General features: G+C 32.9%; 1 protein-coding gene across 2 annotated transcripts; it reads right to left on the bottom strand.

The window, feature by feature from the left end:
• Positions 1 to 3,226: 3,226 nt before the first annotated feature.
• Positions 3,227 to 21,082, bottom strand: LOC125056687. 2 transcript variants are annotated; one of them, XM_047659949.1, is made up of 2 exons: positions 20,805 to 21,082; positions 3,227 to 6,481 (listed from the first exon to the last, which is right to left on the bottom strand). In XM_047659949.1, the coding sequence occupies exon 2, from the start codon at positions 6,457 to 6,459 to the stop codon at positions 5,158 to 5,160; it is 1,302 nt and encodes a 433-aa protein (XP_047515905.1). In that variant the 5' UTR covers positions 6,460 to 6,481; positions 20,805 to 21,082; the 3' UTR covers positions 3,227 to 5,157. The 2 variants fall into 2 exon arrangements, with proteins under 2 accessions (XP_047515905.1, XP_047515904.1); XM_047659948.1 differs by having other exon boundaries at positions 20,874 to 21,081.
• Positions 21,083 to 23,335: the final 2,253 nt, after the last annotated feature.

Here is a 23,335-nt window from a genome sequence, read left to right as displayed (position 1 = left end):
TTAAATAATCTATTTACACAAATCATAATTACCTATGGCACTATGTATACGAGAAGCTGCTAAAGAAATCGAAGCACCGTACAAAACTAAATCAGTATAATTAATCTAATAAACAATAACAATGTACTTATAATACGACTAGCAAACAATTAATGGGAAGAAATAAATTCTAATTCATCACAATACAGTATCGCTATTTATAGTTTTCAAGCAAAATTAGTTACAATTCTAACAGATGGCGCTGTGTTAAAAGCACCAACGTTTCACATAATTCTTTCAACGTTTCTACAATTTATAACCACCATAAAGCATGGTGGTCCCCATGACTGGTGTTCTCCTACCGTTTCCCTTGAATAGTTTACTACTTTGTAATATAATAAAAACCTTAGCCACAGCAACGCTTAGCCGGTCTACTAGTTAAGATATATTTCTTAAAATATATAATATAAATTACATATTAGTTTTAATGGATCTAGATCATAATGTCACATGTAGGTATTAAAAAAATATATAAAAGTAAGTCTTGTTATCGTAAGCCTCAAATAAAATCGCTCATTTAATTTGCAAAATGAAATTCTATAGCTATTATATATACGTATATTATAGTGGTTACTTTTAGCTCTGCAGCTTTGGAGTTTCGAGAAGCTATTTTTTATAATTGAGTGCATTTACCAGGTCATTCAATGTGAAACGAAATATAGTGCATTTGCACATGCGATGCGTCACTGCTCTCAGAATCAGCTAACAATAATATACTTGCGCCCTAATAATAACGTGTGCATACCTCGATATTCCGTGGCTCAATGGCGCTTTGTTTATTAAAATTAAAACCAGTCGGAATTAGTTTTTTTCTGGGTATATCAAATAATAAATCTGTAACAGACCTGGAATATATGTGCATCATGCCTGTATGTATGTGTCCCTATTACTCCTACTCCTCTAAAATGATTCCGAGGTCTTGGAGACCTTGAGAATCCAAGGAATCAGTAAAAAACATGTCTGTCTCATTGTTTAACTGGAAACCCAGTTTAGAATGATTTACATCTCGCCTAATAAAAATTCTTTTTTCAAATAATTCTGAACTAAATTTCCGCATTCACAATAATTTAGGGCGTCGCTGAAATATTTGATGCTGCAATATACGGAAACAATCATTTTAAAATGAGCGCATATAAATATGTTATTATGTGTCTACTTATTTATATACTATAAATATCTATCTATTTTAGGAAGCGGTATACAAATATTATCAACCGTCTCTATGGCTTAGCTTATTCCGCATCCCAGAAAGGAAGTGCCTCGCGCACGACATCAAACGATTTAAGATAATTATGAAAAGATTCTTTAGGAGACAACGCAAATCATGTTTGTATTAAATAGTTTCATTAATCGTAATGCTCAATAATATACATATAATCATGCTACGACCGAATTAACCCGGCTTAAACGGCTTAAAGACCAAGGGGAATGAGGAGTGGAAGACGCCCCAAAAAAAAGTGGATAGAAGAAAAGCGGTAGCAGGAAGCAAATGGAGAAAGATAGCCATGGACGGAGATAATTGGAAAATGCTGGCGGAGGTCTTTACCCGTGAAGGGGTTCCTATCGACGGTACTGAATGTTGCTAGGATATAAGATATATAGCATGCATAATATATGCTTCGAAGTCTCAAGTTCTTTGCAATAAATTCAATGGAAATGAATTTATTGCAAAGCATGGTCTTTTATTATTATTATTAATCACCATTGAACTGACACCTTATATTACAACAAGGGTTCATTATGATGCTCCACTATACTCGTACACATAGTCAAAGTACATATAGTACATTTATAACGTTGAACTAAATTTGGCCTATATTTAGCTTAATCCACGCACCGTGGCACTATGTTGCGAAAACATTAAAGCATTCTCAAAGTCCATTAGGACTGAACACGTTTAATTTTATCGCCGCATATCTTATTGGTGTGGTAATGTTTTAGGATTTCTTCTTGATGCGAATTTAACTTAGCTTTTATAGAGATCAATTAAAACTTATTACAAAATGATAAGTAGTTTTATTGAAAAACTTTATACACTTATTTAATAATGGCCTGATAACACAGGTACCCTAATAGGTATCAGTCTCACACAAGAAGCATTTCCTTCAATAGAAGAAAATTATTTATAATAATAAATAACTGTTGCTTTATATTTTGATCTATGTATGAAGTTTTTGTGAGAAAATAAATAAAGATTATTATTATTATTACTTATTAACAACTTGTAAAGTTAATTTAAGTTGAAAGATCAATACTTTTAATGTTTTGCGTACTAGTTTATCTAAATGAATGACATTATATTCTGATTATAGAAGAAATTGGACTACTACAATAAGTAAATATGTATGTCAAAATTTATATCGACTTGTTTACGGTTATATTAACCCTCATACACTCTAACTAACATACTCTTAAAAAAGGATTTTACACACCTTAAGTGGGTTAATAACGTTTCTACATTTGTGAGGTTTCTATTAATCCTAACATATAGGTCCAGCCTTGCGATTCTGTGATTCACTTTTCGAACTGTCACAGCGGTTTTCGCAGCGGCGGTTGCGCTCAAATCAGTCGTGAAGCAGTCATTTTACGATTTGGCATTCTGATAAGTAGGGAGCTTGTAGTTTATTGTTTATCAGAATGCCAAATGCCGCTGTGTACAGGATACACACAAAAACAATTTCGTACAATTTTCACTAATATGAATAATATAGTGTTACCGAATAGGCTTTAGGTTCATTATGATTTTAGGTTAATTGACTGAAATATAACCATTTTATTATTGAAGAAGTCGCAAAAAATCTTGCCTTAATACACGAAATCTACAGGTAGGAAGGAGTAGGCGGGAGATAGTTAATGAATAATCCAGTTGCAACCAGAACAACTTAGAGTCCTACAAGAAAAGAGCCGGCAACGCACTCGCGAGCCCTCTCGCAATGCGAGGCGTTGACTGTCAATTCAAAGATAAATACGATGCTAGATTTGAAAGACACTATCACGATGCTTCGGCAAGATTTACAAACAGCTGAAGATGTGCTTTGTAATATGGTTGAAAGAGTTGAAAAGCTAGAAAGTATTCTGGTCGTGAGTGAAGCTTCGAGTTTCCAATCGCACAACTCATTTATGAAAGTTAATTCATATCAAAACTATTGATGATTCCTATTATTTCATCGTCATAAAAATAAATAAATAACATCAAATCTTTATTTAAAATCCATCAGCTCTTAGCTGAACACATTCCATCTACATTTGATTACATTTAATGCAAATAATTTCTAATAAACTTATCTATAAGTACAATTTAATTGTAGATACACTGGTAACATAAATGCTCTACGCATTGCGTATTAATTTACTTCCTTGTTCATAAAAAACAAAAACAGTCTTATTAACCAAAGTACTCTTTAGACAAATTGTGTATAGGCTGATACCACCATTACATTGTTTTAAATAAAGTCCTGAACCGATCTATTAACTAGGATTAGGAATAGTATCTAAAGCGGCTACAACATCCAAATTCTACGGATATTAAAATAGCCATATCGAAATTGGGTACAACTCTTCATCATAGCCGAAACACAATTAAACATAACAATGTTTTGTTAAAACATTAAGACTGAATAAGTTTTTATGAATGGTCTGAAATTATAGTACATTTAACATCTAGATTTGGCAGTAATTACAATAAAGATACAAGAAAATTTATTAATTACACCTAATAAAGAGCAGCTGTTATATACTTAGTAGAAATGAAAGAATTTTTATAATTGTCGTAGGAAAATCTGAGGTCATCAATTAAATAATCTATTTACACAAATCATAATTACCTATGGCACTATGTATACGAGAAGCTGCTAAAGAAATCGAAGCACCGTACAAAACTAAATCAGTATAATTAATCTAATAAACAATAACAATGTACTTATAATACGACTAGCAAACAATTAATGGGAAGAAATAAATTCTAATTCATCACAATACAGTATCGCTATTTATAGTTTTCAAGCAAAATTATTTAAACACAAAAATTGCGTCCATATGTAAGAGTGTGTGAATTCTGACGTATTAAAACCCGACTTCTATATACAAATAAGTTGTGTTACGAGACGTAGAATGTATGCGTTGATAACAGGGCCCTTCCTCTGTAACTTCCGATAGAGAATCGACATCGATTCCGATAACAATAATGTTTTTGCTATCCCAAGGTTACGTGATCAGCGGTTATTAAGAGGACTATCGAAATTGCATTCGAAAACGTAGGATTCGGTATCACTGTCGTTATTGGAAGTTACAGAGTACCGATGCAGGCTTAAGTTAAAGCGAGTTGTGTGAAAACTGTGTGTGTTTTGCTATTTAGGAAATCGTAAATTTACTAAATGTATACATTCGTTTGCTTGCTTGCTTATCCACGACTAATAACTAATTATGTCCCGTCGAATTTTCATGAAAACAATTATAATTATTAATACAAATCAGAATTAACATCAATGAAAAACAATAAGAATGTACTAGCAACAAAATTCTTAACTATAATCGTTGTTAAATGCAATAAAATTTTCATAATTTATTAACATTTTAAACAGGCATTCGCTCAAAGCTTTGTGCATTATCGTTTTAATAATAATCAAATTATCTTTTTAAAAATTCATTAAACGAAATAACCCAAATTGTTCTACAATTGGTATTTCTTGTGGTTTTAAAAATTGTCTAACTCAATATAGCATACAGTTATGCCTTAATTTACGATAATATAACGTATACAAACGGGAAATACAATGTTTTCTCAAATATTTTTTTTTTCTATAAAGATTTTACGCTTTTAAAGCATACAGAGGCATAATGTATGATATATAATTTAAAACCTGAGGTTTTATTGTGAGATAAGAGGCAAAAATATTTTATTCTAATCTGGTACTTTCTCTACGTTGGAGGTTAGAAATGTCAAGTATTTTTACAAAGTACAAAAATAGTTTTGCACTAGAAGTTACTATATCCTACCAATATTAAATTTTATTAGTTTAGTTTACTACATAGATTTGGTTATTACCACTTTCTTTAACTCTACTCATTTCAATAGCTACACATTGAATTGTAAACTCACAAAAATTTAATTGTAAATTTTCAATCAAATAAACAAATAAATGCTCGGATTAATCCATCAGTAAATTTTGCGCAACACCCTTTTTGGTTTTTATAAGTATTGTAAAGGTTTGGATCGTCTACGTGGTATTTTGGGTGTTTAAGACGTTTCGGACGTCGACCACAGAGCTTTGTGGGTTGTGGTTCTACAGGCTCTGGTTCAGAACGAGGACTAAGCCTCACGGGGGCTGCCGCCGGATCCTTTGGTCGCGGTCGGGCCCAACGGCGAAGTAAATTCTCCTGATGCGCTCCGACAGGAATTGGTGCTGATAATTTCCTCGCTCGCGCCAATACCAAAGCTCTTTCAATTGGCTCTAACAACTCAAACCCGAAAGCACGTTCCAATTCATCGCCTTGAAGAAGCAGATATCGAGGGCAATATGACAGCTCTCCTAAAGCAGCTCGTTTATTGGCAGGCGTCAACTCTCGTTTGTATTTTTTGCATATAGATGTACTCCAGCGTGATAAAGCTTCTATCAGAATCAGTTCATTCGATACTCTGAGAGTGTCACGTTTAACAACCAGCGCCAGGTCTTCGTATGTAAGATCTTCAAGTTTCTCATGTTGAAGTGCAGCATCAGCGTTAGCGTCCAATACAAGGAGAGTGTTATGCGCTAACATGTCACAGAAACTCGCACATTGGGCTAGCGATCGAGCCGCTCTATCGTCCGTCAAGGCAGGCAAGGGTGGTGCAGAAGCGGCACCTGGCAATTTAGCGCACATGTATCGCATGTCTCGTATAATATCCAGTGCAACTTCTGCGTCCAACATTTCGTCTAACTTGCGTGCACATCGTTCAGTAAGTTGAGGACATAAAAACTTGTAAGCAGCGTCGAGTGTTGATCTAGCTGTGTGTACAGTTGTTAGTTGTGTCGGCTCACAATAATAGTATCTGAGTAGATTCTCAAATCCTCTGTGGTCAATATAATCGACCACTATGACGTCGGTTTTAGCTGATAGTAGAGCTGCGAAGACAGGACTGGTTGCAGCCAGGACTCGCCGATGACCAGGGAAGCGATATGTGTCGTCATTTATACCAGCTACAAATACAATGTCACTCTGAGTTTCATCATCGTATAAGTTAGGAGGAGATTCAGGAGAATTTTCTATGCTGTCATTTTCTATTATATCAGAAGTGGGACTGATATAATCGAGATATTCAGGACTGATCATAGAATCATCAGGTGTTGAAGCCAAGGGTAAATCCAATGGGTGAGCGTGAGGGGGAATAGGAGTCCCGATATCTTCCTCCTCCGTCCTCGCTGGATTGACAACTACAGTCATCTTGCCAGATAATTTGTCACTCCTGAAAAAAAAACAAATGCTACGTTAAACTATGCCATTATATAAGATGGAGAAACATGTACTATCCGAACATAAACCTACTATCATTTTTTGCAGATTTAATCTCTCTACATAATTTTTCTCTTAATTAGGTTTGCCTGGAAGAGATCGCTTATTAGCGATAAGGCCGCCCGTTGCATCCCTTATAATTTTTATATATTGTGTTTCTTTTATTACTAACGAAGTGTAAATAAATAAAATATTTTTTTTTCCGTCTTGTATATAACATAATATTTCAAGCCGGAATTACTGTAGAATATTTTCGCGTTGTTATCTTACGAGTGCTAAGTTATCAATACCATAAAGAGTCATTATTACCACGTCTAACAAATCGTTCTAGGTGTTAAAGACATTCAAGGGTAATATTATCCGTAGGTCATTATGAACTACGTAATATATTACGGCTTCCGTTTTGTTCAATAAGGTTGTTCAATTCTTTGTAATGCTTAATTGAGATCGATAACAATGGGTAAATATTAGAAGGAAATAACATGCAATATTGAGTAAGAGTTATGGTTTAAATAACAATAATAAACCCTATCACTATTTTGATCTATTTGAAAATATGTTTGAGAATTTTTATGCCTTTTTTTCTTTGATTCAGGGCTAGAAAATACGCAATCAAATCTTAATATATATAAATTACGTGTCACATTGTTTGTTCGCTATGGACTCCTAAACTACCGAACCGATATCAATCAAATTTGCACACCGTGTGCAGTTTGATCTAACTTAAAAGATAGGATAGCTTACATCTCAATTTATACCCGCAATATTATTTTATTGCAAATATTTGTTTCTTATTAAATAGTTACAATTCTAACAGATGGCGCTGTGTTAAAAGCACCAACGTTTCACATAATTCTTTCAACGTTTCTACAATTTATAACCACCATAAAGCATGGTGGTCCCCATGACTGGTGTTCTCCTACCGTTTCCCTTGAATAGTTTACTACTTTGTAATATAATAAAAACCTTAGCCACAGCAACGCTTAGCCGGTCTACTAGTTAAGATATATTTCTTAAAATATATAATATAAATTACATATTAGTTTTAATGGATCTAGATCATAATGTCACATGTAGGTATTAAAAAAATATATAAAAGTAAGTCTTGTTATCGTAAGCCTCAAATAAAATCGCTCATTTAATTTGCAAAATGAAATTCTATAGCTATTATATATACGTATATTATAGTGGTTACTTTTAGCTCTGCAGCTTTGGAGTTGCGAGAAGCTATTTTTTATAATTAAGTGCATATACATACTAGGTCGTTCAATGTGAAACGAAATATAGTGCATTTGCACATGCGATGCGTCACTGCTCTCAGAATCAGCTAACAATAATATACTTGCGCCCTAATAATAACGTGTGCATACCTCGATATTCCGTGGCTCAATGGCGCTTTGTTTATTAAAATTAAATCTGTAACAGACCTGGAATGTATGTGTCCCTATTACTCCTACTCCTCTAAAATGATTCCGAGCTCTTGAAGACCTTGAGAATCCAGGGAATCAGTAAAAAACATGTCTGTATCATTGTTCAACTGGAAACCCAGTTTAGAATGATTTACATCGGGCCTAATAAAAATTCTTTTTTCAAATAATTCTGAACTAAATTTCCGCATTCACAATTTAGGGCGTCGCTGAAATATTTGATGCTGCAATATACGGAAACAATCATTTTAAAATGAGCGCATATAAATATGTTATTATGTGTCTTCTTATTTATATACTATAAATATCTATCTATTTTAGGAAGCGGTATACAAATATTATCAACCGTCTCTATGGCTTAGCATATTCCGCATCCCAGAACGGAAGTGCCTCGCGCACGACATCAAACGATTTAATATTATAATGAAAAGATTTTTTAGGAGACCACGCAAATCATGTTTGTATTAAATAGTTTCATTAATCGTAATGCTCACTAATATATAATCACGCTACGACCGAATTAACCCGGCTTAAAAACCTAGGGCAAGAAGGAGAAGACGACGCTCCAAAATAGCGGATAAAAGAAAACCGGTAGCAGGAACCGAATGGAGAAAGATAGCCATGGACAGAGATAGTTGGAAAAAGCTGGCGGAGGTCTTTACCCGTGAAGGGGTGTCGACGGTATTGAATGTAGCTAGGATATAGGATATATAGCATGCAAGCATATATTATGCTTAGAAGTCTCAAGTTCTTTGCAATTAATTCAATGGAAATTCCATGGGCTTTTATTATTATTATTAATCAGCAGGGAACCGATACCTTATATTACTACAAGGGTTCATTATGATGCTCCACTATACTCATAGTCAAAGTACATATAGTACATTTATAACGTTGAACTAAATTTGGCCTATATTTAGCTTAATCCACGCACCGTGGCACTATGTTGCGAAAACATTAAAGCATTCTCAAAGTCCATTAGGACTGAACACGTTTAATTTTATCGCCGCATATCTTATTGGTATAGTAATATTTTAGGATTTCTTCTTGATGCGACTTTAACTAAGCTTTTATAGAGATCAATTAAAACTTTATTACAAAATGATAAGTAGTTTTATTAAATAACTTTATACACTTTTTTAATAATGGCCTGATAACACAGGTACCTTTATAGGTATCAGTCTCACACAAGAAGCATTTCCTTCAATAGAAGAAAATTATTTATAATAATAAAAAACTGTTGCTTTATATTGTGATCTATGTATGAAGTTTTTGTGAGAAAATAAATAAAGATTATTATTATTACTTATTAACAACTTGTAAAGTTAATTTAAGTTGAAAGATCGATACTTTTAATGTTTGATAAGCGTACTAGTTGATCTTAATTAATTCTGATTATAAAAGAAATTGGACTACTAAAGTAAGAAGTAAATATGTCAAAATTTATATCGACTTGTTTACGGTTATATTAACCCTCATACTCTTAACTAACTAACGTACTCTTAAAAAAGGATTTTACACAGCTTAAGTGGGTTAATAGCGTTTCTACATTTGTGAGGTTTCTATTAATCCTAACATATAGGTCCAGCCTTGCGATTCTGTAACAATAAACTACAAACTCCCTCCTTATCAGACCTCCAAATAGTAAAATGACTGCTTCACGACTGATTTGAGCGCGGTGAGAGTTCGAAAAGTAAGTTACAGTATCGCAAGGCTGGGCTGCGTTTACTGTGAACAGGATACACACAAAAACAATTTTGTGCAATTTTCACTAATATTAATAATATAGTGTTACCGAATAGGCTTTAGGTTAAATGATTTTAGGTAAATTGACTGAAATATAACGATTAATATTCAAGAAGTCGCAAAAATCTTGGCTTAATACAGATAGTTAGTAAATAATCCAGTTGCAACCAGAACCAATTCAACTTAGAGTCCTACAAGAAAAGAGCGTACCAATTCTGAAAAGGCCGGCAACGCATTCACGAGCCCTCTGGCATTGAGTGTCCATGGGCTGCGGTATCGCTAACATCACCTCCGTGAGCCTCTTGCCCGTAGTCCCCTGTTCTATTTAAAAAAATGTTGCACTAATAAATAAAACCAGACTTCATAGTAGGGGGATCAGTCTTCTTTGCTTAACACATCGTCGATTTTTACACGCTTTATATTAGCTTCACCTGTATGTATGTATGTAACCGGCTCCTTCGGACTCGATTTTGACCCACTTTAAACGGACAGATTTTATTCAAATTTTGCGCACCTGTCAAAGATCGATGACAATGCAATAATCAAAAAAAAAATTAACTAAAAAATAAATAATAGTTTAAAAAAACTCTGTGCCATATTTTTCGTCTATAGAGCAACCCACGCTTTTTCACAATAATACCAGATTTTTTGTTAATTACCATTTTCAGCCTAAATTAGGAATTATTTTTCACTTTTTAGTTTGATGTGCTTTAAAAGCGTGTTTTTTTAGTTTTTTTAAACTATTTTTTATTAGATATTAGACATGCCGATTTCCTGTTTCCCTTTACCATGCGCACATCGAACGAACAATTAGTGCACAACGGGGATGTGAACGCATAACCTCACGGTTGAGATTTACACGCCTAAATCGCTGGGCACTGCTATTTTCTTTATTTTAATGGGACAGGAACGAGCAAGCGGGTCACTTTGAATAAAGTGATGGTGATAAATCAGTGCCCATGGACACCTGCAAGCCCGGGGTTGTGTTGCCAACCTTACAGAAAGCGGTACGCTCTTGTATATGTCACCGTAAAATTGTAAAAACCGTTAGTTTGTAATCTATCTCGCGAGATTGTAAACTGTCGAAAGATTGTGAACCCCAACGAACTGCTTACAAATTAACGTATTATTATTCGGTAGTTATATGAAATTGTGGGGAAGTAAAATTAATCTGTAATTGACCAAAGAAGTTTGAATGATTACTAAGTTAGTGTAGTACAATCTACCGAATAATAATACGTTAAATTGTAAGCAGTACGCTGAGGTTGACAATCTTTCGACAGTTTATAATCTCGCGAGATAGATTACAATCTAACGGTTTTTACAATTTTACGTTAACATATACATATCAAAAAATCTAACATTGGACATCACATAAGATAAGTCGGGGCCATTTTAAAATAAAAGTAAAAGATATGGACACGCTCCACATAGCGTGTATCCTTCTAATTGCGCAAGTCAGCTTAAGCGATAATGCCCACAGCCTTGTACTGAAATCAAGGCGATTATTAATTAGATCATGTACAGTATCCCTTTTAAATGATGTAATTATTTCATTTGCGGAAATTGAGGTCTTGTAACGTGATCGATTCGTTGGACGTGACAAAGTAGCGATCTAATAGGGACTTATGACTATGAAGGTTGTTTGCTTGAGAAGGAAAGGGAATATTATCTATAAGGTGAGGTAAGGTAAGGTTTAGACGACTCATTGGTCTAGTGGTTAGTACCCCTGACTGCGAATCCATGGGTCCCGGGTTCGATCCCCGGCTGAGACAAACATCGATGTGATGAGCATTTGTTGTTGTGCTTAGGTCTTGGGTATTTAAATATGTATTTATATGTCTATTTATCTATAATATGTATGTATATCCGTTGCCTAGTACCCATAACACAAGCTAAGCTGGTGATAGCATGGGACTAGGTCAATTGGTGTGAATTGTCCTTTAAAAAAAAAAGGTTTCTTAATGTAGGTAAATCTATAATTAAATGTAGTTTAATGTTGGCATTACGATAATTATTTAACATTTAATCCAGTACATATAACAACCAGTGTTATGACCGTTATATCTTCGTTGAACATCGGAATAATTAAAGCACTAAAATAAATTTAAAAACGAATGGCAATGATGGCGAAAATGCACGTGGACTGGCATTAAAAAAAATTAAATTCGACTCCTAGGTGATGCCTTGGTTACCTTTCATTTTTAGTATCGAGTCTGTCTTTCCTCCAAATTCAACATTGTACAGGAGCTAATTAAGGTATTAATTTGGGATTTGGTAGACAGAACCAGTACAGAGACTAGCATACCGTATTCGCAAAAAATTATTGCCAGGTAAAAAAAAAATCAAATATAAACAAAAATAGTTATTTCTATGTTTCTAATAATCATTTTATAACTGAAATTAATCAATCAAAGTTGTGCAGTACATTAGTCGCTAGAATTAAGTGAAAAATCATTTTGTCTTTTGTATTAAATAAAAATCATTGTGTCCTTGACTTTCGAAAATCTTGTTTAAATTACATTTAAATATTCTAGAACTTAAATGAACAAAATAGAAACGATGTGAAGCGTAACATCGGTGTATCGGAAATAGACTGGGACACGCGGAAACGTAAGGGAAATGACCGGGATAGTGTCGCCCGTATTGATCTTCAGTTTAAAAGGATTGAAACATTTGCAATTTGCATAGAAGTCTTCAATCTACTAACACGAACATAAGCAATGTTTTTAACTACGTATACTACAATTCGTTCAGTATTTAAAAAATAACATATGTCGCAAATAGTTTTCAAAAATCGAAGTTTCGTCTTCAAAGATTACTATAGCTCATCTACTATTGATTTTTAAAAAAAATTCTGTAAAAAAGGTTCTATATCCGTTTCGTGATCATTTATGTTTCTTAATAGACAAGTAGGTGATCTGTGCCTGACACAAGACTTTGTTGGGTCTAAAGCATGTCGGTTTCCTCACGATGTTTTCCTTCACCATACAAGCGAGTTTTAAATGCGCACATAAAGCGAAATTGGTGCACGGCTGGGGTTCGAATCTACGACCTCAGGGATGAGAGTCGTGCAACTAGGCCAACACTTCTGTTTCACATCTTAGTTGAATTTTGTATTGCTAATTTTATGTAGATAGTTTTATAAATGTGTTGTTTACACTGTATGTAAATAATGTTCGATATTTGAATACAAAATTTCGTTGAATCGCAGAAATACAAACAAAAATGCTGATGAAAATTCTAGTATCTATGGCTTGCAAAGTGTCAGCCACAGATATTTATTTTTTTCTATTCTTTATATAATTTTTTATTCCACCCTTAATTAACGTATGCTTACGTGACGTTAATAAACTATTTAATTTTTTTTAACTTAATTTGATCTTTGTAATTAATTATATTTGCACAAGCTGCTAATGTCGTAACACGTATTTTAGCACCTCTGACGTCGAAAACTGTGATCTTGAAAACTAAATATTGCATCAATATGTTATTAGTATAATGACTGAAATGGCTCGCGCTGAATTGGGCAAAATAAATAAAGAAACAATAGTATGCGCAATACTGTATGTATTTATATAATTAGACTAAAATAAATTTTGGAGCTGGCAATGTACGATGTAAATGAAACTTGTATGATTACTCGCTGTGTCCCTTACCCACGTTTATTAGGTCGTAGTGATGCAGCCTATTTAATGCAAATTCTGAAGGGTACAAACTAAATTTTTACCATGATACATAAATTTTATAAATTTACTAGCTGACCGGGCAAACATCCTTTTGCCATGTATATCATTTATAATAAAAAAATAGGGGTTGATCGTAGAGGGGTGAAAGTTAGGGGTTGTATGTATTTATTAATGCTGTATCATAAAAAAATAAAAACAGAAAAATTTATCTAAAATAAAAAAAAGGGGTAGTCCACCTTAACATTTAGTGGGATGAAAAATAGATGTTGTCCGATTCTCAGACATACCCAATATGCACACAAAATTTCATTAGAATCGGTCGAGCCGTTTCGGAGGAGTTTAACCACAAACACCGCGATACGAGAATTTTATATATTAGATAGACAAGTGCGCCCACAAACATCACATAACATTTTTATATACATTTCACATCCGTTTCCAGGGCGACATAATATATGGGAACGAGATACTATAAAAAATCATAAATTATTGATTGTTGGTGTACCTTTCGTAGGTGAGTGTTCACGTTTAAGTTCAATAAATACATCACTAACAAACATACATTTTGCCTCTTTAAACCTTGCCTATTCACGGGAATTTACGACTTCGGTAGGAATACATATATGGACTTTTGGGAAGCAAATCAGAATACTTTGTATTTTCACAAAAAACTACTAAATAGGAAGCTTTCTCTTAGAATATTACCTAAAAATGGTTTAACCCGCTGAAATTCTCTAAAGAGACGTAGGCGTACCCAAGGGGGTAAATAAGCGAAATTATGATTGTCTAATAGTAGAAAATCACCACAACTCTATGGGATTTGAAGGTGAAAATCAACTTACAAATTTAATTATAATTTCCTATAAAACCTCAAATCAAACGACACGACACATTTCTATTAAAATAGACAGTTTATTATTCATCACATTTATTTAAAATGCAGTAATATTAGGTCAACGCAGTATTGCACTGCCAAATATACTTTCGATGGTAGGGCGGGCGGCCTGGCCCCGGAGCCGCCCTACATTCCGAAACTAGGTCAAGAGTAACCCGTGACTAGTGAAATTAGCTATTATCGGAATTTCCGCTATAACAAGTTTATATTTAAGGCATATTATTATGGAAAAACACTTGCATTGAAGGACTGTTGTTAAAAGAACGATGTCGAACATCGAACGACTCCGATGTTAAATTAAAATTTCAGTTTTGTAGAATTTTGTCTAAATAGGAATATTTTACCTTCTTTAAACAGACATAGGGAAAAAATCCAATTAACACAGAAAAAAATCTATACAAAGTTTTTGTCATGTATTTGTGTACAGTAGGTACCTACTACTTAGATTTTCATATACGTTTATAAAATATTGAATTCTTAAGGTTCAATAAATTATTAAATACATTGCGGAAGTGTGATAAAAAAACTTGAAATGTATTCATTTTGAAAATTCACTAAAAGGATATTATCAACAGTATAGCGGTAAAGTTTTTTGAACCATGATTTTCTAGCTAACGTTGCTTTTATATTTAATAAATATATTTCACCCTGAGACCCGTAGTTCGATTCTGGGGAAGGAACCTACTTTTTATTCTTACCTATCATTTATTATAGAATTATCCAACGGGGATTTTAAACAGATCAGTGAAATAGGCCCGGATTTCTCTCCCCGCACCTCGCACAAGGGTGTGGCTATTCACGATGAAAAATTCGTAAACGAGGAAAACAATTTAGTAGTAAAAAAACCAACAATGCTCCAAACAGAGTCGTGTTAGGAATTCTAAATTTGAACTTTTAACGCATTTCCACCAATGTGAACCGCCATTAAAGTTTAAGGTCAAAATCCTGTGATGAGCAATTGATACAGATTTATATTCGAAATTTGAATCATACACGTCAAGGATCTTACTCGTGAATCATTATACATTTGTAAATCTACGGAAAATAGCATTCGATTTAAATTGCAAAAATTCTAATTTTAAAAATGAAACGAGTTTAAAGAAAATTCTAGGAATAGACAAGGAATTCATGTATGCAGATACAGATAACCATCTCCTACTGTAACCTCTTACACTCGGCTCAGAATCTCAAAGCGATTTGTACCCATACATAATCACGATACTTATTCTTTGTGAATATACAAAAACGTCTGCTGTCTATGAATAAATTCTGGCTGCGCGTGATTTATATAATATTAGATCATGATTTTCTCCATTCATCTTTTTGGTAAGTAGTAGATATAGCCCTTTGTGCCTGACACATGTCGGTGATTTTTGGACATAAGACATTCCTCTTTCCTCGCGATGTTTTCCTTCAGCGTAAAAGTATTTGCGCACAGAGAAAGAAATATTAAAAGCCAGGGTGCGATACTTTGGTAATACCTACTGTAATTTCATTCATTACCTACAGTTAAATACATGATTTTTAATATGTTTTGAAGCTGATAGTGGCATCCTTATCTATTCCATCGGAACATAAAAATGGATACATTGTGGAATACAGTCACGAATTGAAGCTATTAAAATTTTACGAGGGCAAGAAGTCTAAAAGTTTATGTTAAAGACTTGTTTTATGAAATGTTTAATGAAAATATAAGAACTACATGATACTATTATAACGCATATTACATACATAGCACATACGCATAATTAAAGCCTGCTTTAGTCGCTAGCTAGTCGGCTTTCAGTGTCCATGGGCGGCGGTTTGACTTATATATGAGTGTTCTGCTCGTTTGTTCTATATTACAAAACACATTTGTCTATGTATGTTAATTTATATTTGATGATAACGTTCTTTAATTAAAATTGATATCTTCATGTGGTATTCTGTTCATGGGGTCCACATACCGGAACGTCTGTGACGTTTTTTGAAATAGTGCTAACTTGTCAGGACTCTGAACATTCTTTTAATAAAATATCCTAAAAATATACATTAAATTTAAAGCCCTCACCCCTTAGAGAGGGTAATGTACCCAAAAGGGAAGGGACTGCCAGACAGAATAAATTTTACGTTTCCTTAACTCTGAATTATAGTCTACAGTCTAGACGGTGTTCCAGACTTCTAAGTTCTAGCCTAACTATATTGAAGCTTAATTTTAAAAGGTTGCAGAAATATTTATACAAAACAATGAAAGCTCTGGAGGGTCCAAAGTCCAAAAAAGTACTACTAGTTTTAACGGTTTTGAACTGATTTGACTTAGACTATATAAACCCTTTCAATATATGTCAAAAAATATAATGACAGCTCACAGTAACGTCATTAATCCGGCATTAATATATCTGACGGGTCTTTTGGAGTTTCCTACTTTGTCAAACGCATAGAACTTAATGTAAGGAATCATTGTAGTAAAGCTATCAAGTATTACAGTCCTCCCATTCAGTGTGAATACCCTCTGACGGCCGCTAAATAGAAAATGACTGACAGGGTTTTAAGTAAATTTTACTCACAATATTGTTCACAAAACGAGGTTAAGTACTATTTAAAACTCACCAATAACAAAGTTGATGTCGTCTTGTCACACCAGAGAATCGTAAATGAATTATAAACCCCATAATTCATAATTAATATACCCCTGCATTACTAATCCTTACTCCTGTTAATTTCTAATAAACTTTTCCATTGATGGAAATTTATCCTAAAATTCGCTGTATTTTGAACCACATGGAATGAAATAGGCATGTGTGAGTTTAAATAGCCGTGATGCATTACAATCACCCCAAATGTAATTGTAACATCACTATTTTATAGTGATGTTTAACTGTTATTACTTCGCACAACGCTTGTTTAAATATGATTAAAAATTTTGTGTAATTTGCATACATTGTTATAATAACAATAATTGTGGAACTCCTAGCGAGGCATATCAAGCTTTAAATATAAACAATACAAGATGTAGATCTTAGTCCCATTCAACATCTTAAGTCAATTAACAATACAACATATATGGACCCCGTACACAGAATGTACCTGGAGATTCTATATGAACGAATAGTTCAGCAACATTAATTAAGAAATAAAAATGAAACAGTTATGCATCTGCGACACCACGTGGTTTAGCATTCCATAGAATATAGTCCCAGCGAATTAAAGTATATGTCATACATATCTATAATAAAGTCTCTTTCGTGTTAGGGAACCGTTCCATGTTGGAAAAACAAAATATGAGTTATTTCGTAAGATATTTTCTATCAGTTATCAATTAACCATAGTAGTATTTATTTGTAACAAAAATATAAAGTCTTTACAATATTATTAACCCAAAAAAAACTAATTTAAAAAGTTTGGTCTCTTGTTTCGTAAGTCAGGTTTTTTTTTAAGTTTTAGTTAAATCACTAACGCTTGAAATATTTCTTATAATATTAGCTTCTAAGGAGGTTATATCTTTGTTAAAGTCCAACACGTGGGTGGACATATGATACCTATTGCAGCGTAAAATGGAGGCATTAATGCGTGATTTCACAGGTGTGATTTAACACGCACAGCACATCACTACACTTCTGACGCTGCCTACGCGTCATCACGACCAGTCATCCGGAAACATCAATTAATTTTATAATTTACTTGAAACACGATTGCTAAGAGCGTCATTAAATATACTCTAAATTTAGCTAACTTTAATTATATGCAACAATTGATTGGAAATGATTTTAAAAATAGCAATTATTTTGTTGCTTGTGAATCTTTAATTAGTAGTGTTTGTCTTTAAATCGTACAATTTTCGGCTACTGTTTTTACAACTCATCGCATTTTATGTTCTAGTGAAAACGCCTATGCAATCCACAAATCAAACAAACACAATCAGTCGACAATAAAATGCTGTTTCATTCAGTCAATGTAAGCTAAACCAAATAAAATGGAACCATATTATAAGGTACCTATTATATTTGGAAATGTTTTATATATTCTTCATATAAATCACCCTGAAGTCACTCACTTTAACCACAAATTAATTATTACTGATGATTCAATATAACAAGAGCGATTCAATAAACAAGACAATATTGTGTATGACGTTTCTCTTACATTATGTGTTCTCACCAAAAACAAATCCTTATCTGACAACTACGTCATTAGAAGAATGATTAATGATTTTTAAAACAAAATCAATGACGCTAGACGCTTTTTATGTCTGGGCCTCAGATTTCTGTATTGGTTTTATGAGCATTTGTTTATCTAAAAGGCAAGTAGGTGATCAGCCTTCTGTGCCTGACGCACTCCCTCGACTTGGCAAGCCGGTTTCCTCACGATGTTTTCCTTCACCGTTCGAGCGAATAAATGCGCACATATAAAGAACGTCCATTGGTGCACACCCGGGGATCGAACTTACGACCTCAGGGATGAGAGTCACTGAAGCCACTAGGCCATGAGCAGTGTTGGCTCATTAACGATCTTTACCCAAATATATGTGTTTATGGTAAAATTTACAACATTGTAATTAAACCCTGTTTGATTCTTCAGCGTTATGCCTATATGTATAATTACAGAGCGATATAGTTCATTAAAAAAAAATATTGTATTACACTTCGCATAATGAGACTCTCTCAGGTTTTTTTTCTTCAAAATGTAATTACTGATAGGAATCTGTGGGTCAATTGGCCTAACGCGCTTAGCTCCGGGTGTGTTTCTTCTTCTAAATAATAAAATTTCAACGTTACAGATAAAGTAGATAGATTTTTCCCACCACATTGTACATAACAGGTTTTTAACTATTATTTTAATTAGCTGACTTAATAAGCTCTGTCCTGTCACAAAAATTAGAGAGAAATGCCACTAGACTATAGAGCATGGATACTGAATATGAAACCTCCAATTTGATCAACACGGATTTTATTACGCAGTGGTTATTCGTGGTCCTTCATCACAAAAATATCTTTTTTATTTCACACTAGTAAAGTTGGAGGTGTTAAAAAGTCATTTTTTTAAGTAATAACAAAAAGGTTAGTCGTCAGCACATGAGACCTCGGACAAAGAATTAGTCTAGCTATTCAAAGGGGGAACGCTGCCAGTATCTTCGGAACCTTGCCTAATGGGACTCCTTTTAATAATATATTTCAGTTATTATATTGTAAGGTTAGTTATTGTTTTCAGTTAAGAAAATTTTTAATAAGAAAGTTCAAAATTGTAATTTAAATAAATATTAAGTATTGTTACATACTAAGTTGTTTATGTATAAAAATTTATTCTTTAAATAGTTTTGAAGTAGTAGAACTACTCTGGTATTCCCAAACTTCGCGAATTCTCTTAATTTTTACGCATATTATGTTATTTACTTCTATTGAACACCTACTTATAATTAGTAGTTGTAGCTTTTGGTGTCCATAATACTTAAAGGCACTTTCATCACTACATTTTGCTATTTCTGTCTTAGCTGTGAATATTTATATCGAACTAAAATGCAACTTATGAACTTAAAGTAATATATTTTTTAGCAAGTTTCTAATCGTGAAATGAAAATAAATACACCTCTTTCTATGGCGTGATCAATGAAAAGGAATATTTTTATATATTAAGATAATGTAAAATAAATCATTCGATTTCAATAAACTATATTTCTAAGAAACGATTATTATGTCTGTGATACATATACAGCTTTGGCGATATGCCAATATGAAGACACTTTCAAAATACACAACGAATCAACTTCCTTTCGTTTTGTTAAAACTTTTTACTTTCCATCAAATATTCAAAAATATTTATTTAAATTTTCTATTGATTACTTATTATTATTATTACTATGTAGGCTAATAAAATTTTAAATAATGTATATTTGTAAGTGTTATAAATAAAAATGTAATACGGTTAATAAAAAGGTATACATACATATATTGAAATTTATTGTCTAGAATAATAAAGGTATACACAACTTTATTATTAAAATTTCAATAATTAGGTTCCTGAAAAGTCCTTTTTTAAATTAACGTGAAATGCCTTTATTAATTCATACTCTAAATAATTTATATTGTTTAAGGAAAATATTCTTTACGCCGGTTTATTATGAAACCGACATTTTGTAATTATTATGTCTGATAAAGAACTTGTATTTGTTATAAATAATAAATTAGAATAGTTATCGCGTACTAACTGTCGTACTTTCGAGTAATTAATAAAGTAATTACAAAATATCTAACAGCGACTTAGTGTTCGTATTAATTTTATTTAAATTATAAATAATACAAAAAGAATACGAAATAATAAAAGTGTTTTCATTTATTTCATGATTAGATAAAAAAAGTAATACCTTAGATTTATGACCTTAGTTATGATGTATATATTAATATATAACAAAGAGCCAAGGTGGTTTAAGATCAATTTAATTACAAACCAAACAGATTGTTTAATTAGGTGTTTAAATAGCAGTACAGTAAAGTATTAAATGTATATAGTGAATACTTAAAATATGTAATGTAAAATTTCATGTACCTGCCTAATGAATTTCTTTGTACCAACACATGTTTTATCGATAAAATGATATTAATAATTAAAAGCTACCTGTTGTAGGGCGTTTCACATTAAGGATCACTTCACTGAACTCGCACTGTTGGCACAACAATCAATTGTTATGAAGGCGTGTTTTTATTTGATTTTAATATCTAGGTAAAGGAGTGCGCGCGCCGCCCGCCCTGGCCCAGCCCGGCGAAACAGCGCTTTCTCGCGCGAACACTCGCGTGAATTCAGCACTGAATGCCGACTGAGAATGTTCGACCGATATCCGCGCATGCGCACTCCAACAAAAGACGCTAAAAACGTTATTGACAAATAGTTTTCAGTCTTCGAAGAACAGGCAAGGAATGTACAAATGTTAAACAATAGATTAGCTATTTGCTACCTGTCTATGAAACAATGTATTATTTATTGGTGTCCCATCTACATACAAATTTTCGGATGTAAGGTCACCTTGGAACTTAGCATACTAAATAAAAATGTAATTAAATAATTGAAATATTAGTTTTAATACCTTTGGTTATTTTATCAAAACTGACAGATTATTGGTTATTGTAATAATAGTAATGTATTTTTATATAATATAGATTGTGTGTCAATTATAAGCCAAACATATTAAAAATTAAAAAAAAATCACGACAGATTATTCTTAAGAGCTCAATTTTGGAAATATCGATTTGATATTTTTTTAATTTTCCCTTGTTAAAAAGTAAAGTCAGATTAGATATTTAGATAGATAGATAGAAAGATAAGATCAGATAGATATTCAATGATGTTAGGCCGTAGGTTCGGGGATCAGGAAATAATAAACAGTATCTGTAAGCACACAACACGTTGTAACCAACTTAATAAAACAGACGCAAAAGTAAGTCTGCGTTGCTTTATAAAAACATTGTATACGTTCAATTACAATTTAACAATCATAATATTGCTTATTATCTTTAATATGAATTAATTTAATACTTTGTAATATGTTTTATTGTTTTTATATAAATATTTAATTAAATCAATGATTGTGGTTGTTGATAATAAGCTTTACAATTGTGCCTTGCTAGATTTATCATCGTTATATATAACAATTATGTTCGAATCCCCACAAAGTATTCGTTTCGTGATCGGCAGAAAAAGCCTACACGCAGCGTCAGGAAATGCACTTGCACATCCCAAGAGGCCCCCCCATTTACAATTTATTCAAATTCATAATTACGTAAGATTTTCATGGTCAACGCACCTCATTTATCATGTAATAAGCCCCCGGGCTTTTAAATTTGCAAGTATTAGTATTCCATACTATGAATATTAAGATATTTTTTTAATGAATGCGTAATCCCGGGAAGGTTTTATGAACAGTTGTGTTAGAATTAGTTGTTATATAGTGATTTTTGTTCGTCTGTTAGGTGGTTTATAGGTTAGTTAGTAGGACGAAGTTAGTAGTACAAAGAAAAACAAAGATACAAGGTAAATCTAGTGATTCAATAATCGCGCGTTTATCTTATCGGCTTTAGGCTGTGCATATATTGGGATTAAATACGATGCGGTTGTAACTTTGGTAAAGTAAGTGCCCATTAGTAATACACATAACACGTGTAAACCTTTTGAGCAAACAAGTTGTCCCGCAAGCGTCCCGCTTTTAGTTACAGATCGTTACAAGTAGTTTAGTTACAATCCTGCAAAGTTTGGAAGCTAGATGTTTATCATCTATCTTCTATCTATATATATATATATAAAAAGAAAATGGTGTTCGTTTGAGGCTCTTTCACGCTTAAACCACTGATCGTATCGACATGAACTAATTCCAACGTTCCTTCATTTTTTTATTGCTGTTTTACTTTTATGAAAATTTATGCATACGGACTTCCTAAAACGTGAAAACGTCAACATCTGTCAAAAACTCGATTTACGAAATATTTCAATTTTCTTAGCGGGAAGTTAAAAAGAAGAATAGTAAAAATATGAAAAAAAATTAAATAATGAAACATAAAATTTATTTTAATTCGTCTAGCAAAGCGGGCGCGAAACGGCTAGTTCCTAATAAGTAATTTATTCGCAAGCTTTCTTCGAAATGTATATTGTCTCGTCCATCCACGGAGGGACTGCTTGTTGATATAAATAGACTTTACGTATTGGAACGAATGAGTTCTGCTAAATAATGATGTTTTTGGTGAAATATGTTTGTGATTAATAATATCGATTAATTTTTCCATAGTTACACTAATAGGGCCAATGGCTGGCCATACTCATACTATTTAACAGGTGCTGTGTTGTTTATGTACGGGTATAGTTCAATTATTTGAACCTTGACTCATCTTGGTACAATGTTTTTGCGTGTTGTTCCCAAAGTAATGTAATAGTCTATGGCTGACAGACTCTAAAACAAATCAGATCTGATTGAAAGGTTAGTTTTTTTTAACTATTATTTTTGGAGTGAAATTTCTTTAGGCGCATAAATATAATTTTTTTTCGGAACGTCACGTAGATGTGCAGCGTTTTTGTCGAAGAAAAGGGAGAGA

The sequence above is a fragment of the Pieris napi genome, chromosome 15 (assembly GCF_905475465.1).
Source record: "Pieris napi chromosome 15, ilPieNapi1.2, whole genome shotgun sequence".
NCBI lineage: Eukaryota > Metazoa > Arthropoda > Insecta > Lepidoptera > Pieridae > Pieris > Pieris napi.
Note: the sequence above shows the minus strand (reverse complement) of the source record. Positions and strands in the feature narration are given on the sequence as shown.